Source organism: Vicia villosa, linkage group LG1 (assembly GCF_029867415.1).
Source record: "Vicia villosa cultivar HV-30 ecotype Madison, WI linkage group LG1, Vvil1.0, whole genome shotgun sequence".
Lineage (NCBI taxonomy): Eukaryota > Viridiplantae > Streptophyta > Magnoliopsida > Fabales > Fabaceae > Vicia > Vicia villosa.
The window spans coordinates 55401119-55409347 of record NC_081180.1 but is presented as its reverse complement, the minus strand read 5'-3'; the positions used below and the strand labels follow the sequence as shown (position 1 = coordinate 55409347).

Below are 8229 nucleotides of genomic sequence, written 5' to 3'. Positions count from 1 at the left end.
CTAAGCAGAGTCCTGATTTATGGTGGAGCATGTGGGGATGTCGAAATCGAAGGATTTGTTGACTCTGATTATGCAGGGTGTATGGATTCCAAAAAATCTATTTCTGGATATGTTTTCACTATGTTTGGCATAACCATTAGTTTGAAAGTAACTCTTCAGAAGGTTGTTGCTATATCAACCACTGAAACGTAGTATATTGCCCTAACTGAAGCTTTGAAAGAAGCATTGTGGCTTGAAGGTTTTACGAAGGAGTTGAAACTTCAAGGTCGAGGTGTCACTGTTAAATGTGATAGTCAAAGTGCAATACACCTGTCGAAGAACTCAGCCTATCATGAGCAAACTAAGCACATTGATGTGAAGCTGCATTTCGTCAGAGAAGTAATCGAGCGTGGAGAAGTCCAAGTGCTGAAGGTTTCGACTGAGGACAATGTTGGTGATATGATCACCAAGACATTGCCAAGTTGTAAGTTTTTCCACTGTATGCAGTTGATAAAGTTGCATGAAGAAAGCTAGTTTGTTCCTTTGATGTTGTAGAGTTAGGTCCAAGGTGGAGATTTGTGAGATATTGGATCGAACTTTAGTATGGCCGAAGGGTAGCTGGTGTCAAAATGTGCATGTTGTAGTCGAAGATGGATCTAGCATGCAGGCGTCGAAGATGCTAGGGTTATTGGCATGTTAAATTATGTTTTAGTGTTTAAATCCTAATTTGTTAAGTTGGTTTGTTTATTAAGTTAGCTTGTGTAATGGACCGTGTGGAAAAAGCTCATTAGTTAGTATGTTAGATTTTATTATAAATAGCATACTAGTCTCTCATCATTGCATACTGCAAATCCTAATTTAGGGTGAGAGAGTTATTGGTTATTCTTGTAACACTTGTAATCTTGTTTGAAGAGAAAGTAAAAGAATAACAATTATACTTTTATTTTGATTACCATAAATTTTAATATTATTTACTAATACTATTTCACTTTTAATTGTATTTTAAATATATTTTAAATGTAATATATATTTTTTACAATTTAATATAATTTATTAATGGGGACTCAAAAAGTAACATCTTAACTTTATTTTATCAAATAAAAAAATCAAGTTTAATTGTAAACAAATTTTTTTTATGTTTTTAAATAAGCCATTTATATTATTATAATATTAAAAGTATTTTACTGTTTTTACTCATTAACTATAAATAGAATTTAAAATTTTATTATTATTATTATTATTATTATTATTATTATTATTATTATTATTATTTTTATAAAACATAACCGTTACATTAATTGTTGATTTTATATCATAAATAAGTTCTTATTAATATTTAATTTTTAATTATTTGAACAACTTATCTCTCAATTATTATACATTTATTCTTAGTTATGATATAATTGACAATTAAATATAATTTAATTTTTTATTATAATTTAATAGATATTACTTACATTATGACGAAGTGCTTAATTACTTTAAAAAATACTTTAAAAAGTTAAATTGGTATGCACTATTAGTATAAAAAAGGGTCATGCTAACGAGTGCCCCAGGGGCACTCTTTAAGCATTCCATATAAAGAAAAAATCCCTTAAATAAATGATTTATTTCAATATTCAATACATTGAATACATGTTATATCAATAAAACAAACGTTGTTATTCTTTAAAAAAGTCTATTATTTCCATTTTTAAAACATTAAATATAAGTAGTGTTTACTTTTTTAAACTCTTAACAAGTGCCCCTGGGGCACTCGTTAGCATTTCCCTATAAAAAATTTATACATCAATGCATGTCAATTAGTTTATTTACACAACTAATATATGTCAATTAATTTCTTTAAAAAAACTCTATTTTCTAAAAATTATATTTTAAACTAATATTTTGAAAAAGGCTATCCACAAACTAATTTTTTTTGAGAAATACCAATATTATAGATATTATTAAAGAATAAAAAATGAATTATTATGGAGATTTTACTAGCCATTTGTGCTATGATAGGTCACTTATTAGTTATACTTTTCACATAAAATATAAACTATAAAAAAAACTTTAATGCATATTCAAAATTCGTAATTTTACTCAAAATTATCATTTTTAAAATTTGTTTAGTAAGTCATTGTATAATATTTATTTTTTATATATAATATTTAAAATTTTAATTAAAAATATTTTTTTTTTCAACACCCGCGCATCGGCGCGGGTCAAATGCGCAGGTCAAAGTATAGTTAAATTAAATAATGTCGCTTATTCTTCTTTTAAACATAGATAGAATCATTCATTATCTTAATTGTCTATATAACTTTATGGAAGAGGATGTCTAACACGCGAGAGAAGTGTAAATTTTTTTAGATGTTTGAGAGAGATGCTACATTAACAATTAAAGTGGGAGGTTAATTAGAAGGCAAAATATTCTTTTTGGTCCCTTATGTTAATCTCGGAGTTCATTTTGGTCCCTTTACTTCAAAAAGTGTCATATTGGTCCCTTAACTCTTCAAAGTGTGTCATTTTAGTTCTTTTTGTCATATTAGCGACGGAAATAGCGACCAATTTTTGAGTTTTTCCGTCACTAATGTGACAAAAAGGACTAAAATGACACATTTTAAAGAGTTAAGGGACCAATGTGATACTTTTTAAAATTAAGGGACCAAAATGAACCCCAAGGTTAACATAAAGGACCAAAAAGGACATTTTGCCTATTTAGAATTTATAAAAGAGTAACTATAGATAAATTTTTAGCCTTATACAAATATATAGATTTTGGAACAAATATTTTAAGCTCCAAAATATTTACAAATTGGTGTAAAAAATGAAATATCTGGGGTTGCCACAAACAATAAGAATTGATTAGTATTGGCACGCTTGGTCCATACTCCATAGCCCAAAATGGTTTCCACGTCATAGCTGAGGTGCTTCAATTCATAGGGTTATCCTTCATGGCAGTCTTTGTCAACCTTTTAACAATCTATATTCTCTCGAACAGTAAATATATCAAATTTCATTCTTAACACTTCTTCAATATCCCAACTCATATTATTAGAGGCTGCTTCGAAGACTCTAAATCACTGTAATGACAAGAACACCCATGATGTATGACATTACATTTAACTGACATAAGGAGAAGAATATCTTAAGGAATAAGGTCATTTTCTCATCATGCCATTAGAGGCTGCTTATTTGGAATTGTGAATCTGTGACCTAGTAGTGTAATGCATTTTGTAACAGATTATCTAAATTAGATGGATATTTCCTAAGCACCTACCACCACAGCATAGAGAACAAGGTCCTTATGTAATATTTGACCAAGTGGGAACTATAAAAATATGCCTAACATAGATAGGATCATCAAAGTGCAGAAAGGCCTAACTCTTCTAATTTCTTGTGCTCCAAGCCATGTTCTTACTTCATATTTTCAATTCAGTACAACTCAATATTTGATTTAACTTACCTGTTAGGTGAGCAAAGGTCAAATAGCTCTGACAATAATGTGCCATACATAATGAAAATAATGCATAATATTGAGAAAATAAAATGTGTTTGAATTAAGAAAATAAATAATATTTCGGACTAAAACATAAATAATTGGAATGGCGGACTACAATTTGGTGCATAGGGGACCATATCCATTGATTAAAGTTATGTATAGGAAATGGTGTGGAAATATCATAGTTGGAAAGTGGTTTTCAATGTTAAATGCAGACTAAGCAAAAAGACCAGCGATAAAGGTATAAAAATTACTCTTATTCAAAATTTGAGCATTTTTTATTTTCATCTTTGGTATGTCAAAGTTGGTAGGTAACATTGACCGGATTCTCTATAAATAGGAGAAATCAAGTTCTATTCTAGCATCACAAACTTACCTTACCATCCTGAGTTCTGACTGCTTTATCCATTCTGTCCTACATGGCATTCTCTCTTTTGTGTTTTGTTCTCCTTGCCACCTTTCTTTTCATGCAAACTTTGGCTGATACTTCATGCACCGATTGTTTTGTTCAGTCTCGTGCATCATTTTACTCAAACTCTGAAGAAAATGGCACAGATGGTAAGAAAACTGATAAACGATAACAATAATGCAAACATTAAATAATATTTGTAAGCAGGTTCTCTCATATATATATGCTCCTTTTGAATTCATTGCAGCTGGTGCATGTGGATTTGGTTCCTTTGGTGCTACCATTAATGGCGGGGATGTATCGGCTGCATCAAACCTTTATCGAGATGGAGTTGGCTGCGGCGCTTGTTACCAGGTGATAACACAACTTTACGTATATGATTATAACATATAACACACCAACAATATTATTTTGTTAGTTCTTTCACTTAGTCCTTTGACAATCACAAATGTGTAACCAACAGCAATCTGCAACTTAACATTATGTATTCTAACTTCAAAAGTAATATTTCTTGTTACCCTTCTTCAGGTAAGGTGTACCAACGGTGGTTATTGCTCAAGCAACGGTGTCACCATAGTTTTAACGGACCAAGGCTCAGGTGATAACACAGACTTCATTCTTAGCCAACGAGCCTTTGGTGGGATGGCTCAAAGCAAAGATGCATCCGCTTCTTTATTAACACTTGGTGTAGTTGATATTGAATACAGAAGGTGAGAAATCCTTCCACACAATTATTTCATATATACATCAGCTTTTGCTGTGAAGGAGTGACTTGATGCAATAGTATAATACATGCGCAATGAGTTTGAATCTTCCCTAGATCTTACCATGGTGAAACATTATAGCACTATGTTGTTGTTTTTTTTCATGCATTAATTTTTCTTGTCTTTGTTAAATGCAAACTTAACCAAGGCCTCTCCTCGTTATCTCCAGGGTTTCATGTAGCTACCCTAACAAAAACATCACAATTAAGATTGATGAAAGCAGCAGCAACCCTAATTACTTGGCTTTTGTCATATGGTTTCAACAAGGAAGGAGAGACATAACTGCTGTGCAGCTCTGTGAGGTATTATCCACCTCTTTGTCTCGTCAAATAAATCGAGAAAACTAAGAAAGGTTTGTTGTTAGGTAAACATTATAGTAACGAACTTACCTCTTTTGCTGACTGCAGACTCAGAACTTTGTCTGCAAGTTACTGGATCGGAGTCATGGCGCAGTCTGGACTGCTACCCCTCCACCGAGTGGACCTTTGTCTCTAAGGATGCTGTTTAGTACTGAAGATGGAGACGATACATGGGTCGTTCCTGTTAATAACATACCAGAAGACTGGAAGGCTGGAGAAACATATGACTCAGGAGTACAAGTAGACCAGTAGAGAAGCATCAAAAAATTGTTTATTTATATGCTATTATTAATTACCCTGTTATGAAATAATTAAATAAATCAATAAGTCCAGTGAATTTATCATATCATTGATCACAGATAGGTACTTTTTTGAATTTCATATCATTGGTTGAAAGGGTTATAGTTTCATTCATCATTACATGTTTATGTGTACATCAAATAAACTTTAACAAAGGTATTAATATGATAAAAGAAAGTTTTTAATTATGAACATTTGAATATAGAAATACAGATGCGAATATATGCGGTTATCTGATATCAATGTATCAAGGTAAGGTTGTGCTGTAGTGTCTGAAATCTGATACTGTACATATAAAAAAATATTAAACATTATCTAGATTTCTCAATCCTTATTACCCAGCTACTCGCCTTCCCTGAAACTTATATTGATATATGAGATGTAAGATGCAACAGTCTCGTGTTCCAAGTATTTTCACTTGAGAAACAAAGTTGATAAAAAGAACCATCACGGATTGATTTCATGTTAGACGCTTATTTATGTAAGACGCTGAGCAAGTCATTCTTTTTCGAATAAATCAATTATCATTCACATATAAGTCTGGAACCAAAGTCTTTGGGGAACCAATCTGGACTCTCTGCAGCGTCAACTAGATCCTTTTGTATATTCACATCCTTAGAAATTCACCAGCATTCCATCTCCATTCTGCAACCCACCATTCATCAGTAGCTATCACTATCCTGAGATTTTTCCCCATATCCATGATTAGCACCTCGATATCTCACACCTTAGCACACATTCTGCTTCTCTCCCAACTGCATGTACTAAAGAAAATCTAACATTTTTCTTTCCCGGTTGAATCTCAAATGGATATTTTCATCTGTGCCCCTAATTCACCCAACATTGAGTAGACTATCTTTTTCCTATCAGACTAAGTCACTTATTAACAATATATTTCAATTCAAAATCTTCAATATGAATCAAGCTCGACGCTGCTTCTTTTTGTAACCCTTTTTCTTTCATCATCAATCTCACACGCTCAACATCATCCCATCTCCCTTGAGCCCCATATATGTCAGACAGCACTATATAAGGACTAATATCCAGTGGTTCCAACTCAGCAAGTCTCTTCGCTACATTCTCCGCAAGCTCCAAGTCCAAGTGAGTCCTACAACCAGAAAGTAGAGCACCCCACAAAGCTGATCCACCTTTTACAGAAACCTTTTCTATAAGCTCTTCCGAATTCTTCACAAAACCAGCTCGAGCAAGGAGATCAACCATGCAGCCATAGTGCTCAACCTTGGGTTCAATCTTGTAAACACGACGCATGAGATCAAAGTACCACCAACCCTCCATGACCATTCCGGCATGGGAGCAAGCAGACAACACACAGACAAAAGTAGCATCGTTTGGTTTCTGACCCACCTTCTCCATCTCTACAAACATTTCAAGAGCTTTGTCCCCATTTCCATGCAAACCATATCCCATGATCATAGAGTTCCATGACACAATGCTTTTCACTGGCATCTCAACAAAAACATCTCTTGCCAAATCCATAGCCCCACACTTTGCATACATTGTAAGAAGACAAGTTCCAAGCAAGACATCGTATTTAATATTGTTACTCTTAATATAAGAATGAACCCACAAACCCAAACTCAGCTTCCCTAAATTTGCACAAGCAGTAAGAACACTCACCAAAGTAGCCTCATTTGGCATAGCCTCACCACTTTCCATCATCCTCTCAAACATCCTTAAACACTCGCCAAAATTCTTCACCCGCACCTGCAACGCCAACAAGGAATTCCACGTAACCACATTCCTAATACCCCCATCCATTCGATTAAAAAACTCAAGAGCCAGAGAAACATTCCCAACTCTTACACACCCATCAATCATACAGTTCCAAGACACAACATCTCTATCCGGCATTACTTCAAACAGCTCCTTCGCACTGTCCAAATCCCCAACAGAAACATGTCCCGCAATCATACAATTCCAACTGAAAACATCTCTATCACGCATTTCATCAAACAGCTTCCGTGCACAACCTATTTCCCCAATCTTAACATACCCGTCAATCATCGTATTATAACTCACCAAATCCAATACATAACTCGACTCAAACAATAACCCAGCATCGTTAACTCTTCCGAAAACGGAGTACATTCGAATCAGCGAGTTCCGGGCAAACAAATTAAACTCAAATCCATATTTAACAACCCGAGCGTGAGCCTTTTCTCCTTCTCGTTGCCAACCATTGTCAGCACATAGTTTAAGAACGAGAGGGAAAGTATAGTGATTCGGTGGGACCCATCTAGCGATCATTTTGTTGTAGTAGAAACTGAAAGCAGCGGAGTAATCAGAATTTCGTAGATAAGAACGAATGATGGTGTTGCATAGAAAGGCATCGGGGTGGTGAAGATGGTCGAAGAGGGAAGTGGCGCGTGGGGTGGTGTTTGGATGAGAGCAGAGTTTCTTGATGGCTCTGCTGGCGACAAGAGAGTTTTGAAAGAGATTGTGGATGATGAGTTGGGTGTGAACTTGGTTGAACTGCTTGATTCCGTTGCATGATTCAAGCGCTGATAAAACGTGTTCTTTGGAGTTTACCGTCCGTTGTGTGGTGCATGTCCATGCATGTTTTAGCCTGACTGACATTTTCTTTTGGCGCTAACGTTAGGCTTTCCGTTGTTCGCTTTCCATGTCTACTTGTTTTCGAATATTTTAATGGAAGGTATTAACAAAACAAATATAGAAATTTTACATTAATAAATGAACACTATTGATACCTTATAAATTTAGTTGAATAAAAGTCTATTCAATCAAACAGTAATAATTATAATGAAAACATCACTTTTTATTATATTTTATTTTAAAGTAAATTAAATTTTTAAATTAATTTTCATTAAACATATATATAATTAACTAAAGCTCATACTATCAAGGAGTTTATCTGAATTATTAGAAACACTCTTTAAGAACTAAAAAATA

The 8229-nt window shown here is 33.8% G+C and overlaps 2 protein-coding genes across 2 annotated transcripts; one reads left to right on the top strand and one right to left on the bottom strand.

The window, feature by feature from the left end:
* Positions 1–3788: 3788 nt before the first annotated feature.
* On the top strand, positions 3789–5342 carry LOC131638344 (expansin-like B1). The gene is made up of 5 exons (XM_058908905.1): positions 3789–4024; positions 4123–4229; positions 4404–4585; positions 4809–4941; positions 5047–5342. Exons 1-5 carry the CDS (start codon positions 3886–3888, stop codon positions 5248–5250), a joined length of 765 nt encoding a protein of 254 aa, XP_058764888.1. The 5' UTR covers positions 3789–3885; the 3' UTR covers positions 5251–5342.
* Positions 5343–5465: 123 nt separating this feature from the next.
* LOC131638339 (pentatricopeptide repeat-containing protein At3g29230-like) lies at positions 5466–7952 on the bottom strand. Its single transcript, XM_058908901.1, has one exon. The coding sequence runs from the start codon at positions 7894–7896 to the stop codon at positions 6175–6177; it is 1722 nt and encodes a 573-aa protein (XP_058764884.1). The 5' UTR covers positions 7897–7952; the 3' UTR covers positions 5466–6174.
* Positions 7953–8229: the final 277 nt, after the last annotated feature.

Excerpts from the sequence above, each read along its gene's own strand:
- LOC131638339 (XM_058908901.1), bottom strand. The coding sequence starts at position 7,896 with ATGTCAGTCAGGCTAAAACATGCATGGACATGCACCACACAACGGACG.
- LOC131638344 (XM_058908905.1), top strand. The coding sequence starts at position 3,886 with ATGGCATTCTCTCTTTTGTGTTTTGTTCTCCTTGCCACCTTTCTTTTC. Across the intron at positions 4,025-4,122 it reads TGAAGAAAATGGCACAGATG|CTGGTGCATGTGGATTTGGT; the intron begins GTAAGAAAACTG and ends AATTCATTGCAG. Across the intron at positions 4,942-5,046 it reads CTGCTGTGCAGCTCTGTGAG|ACTCAGAACTTTGTCTGCAA; the intron begins GTATTATCCACC and ends TGCTGACTGCAG.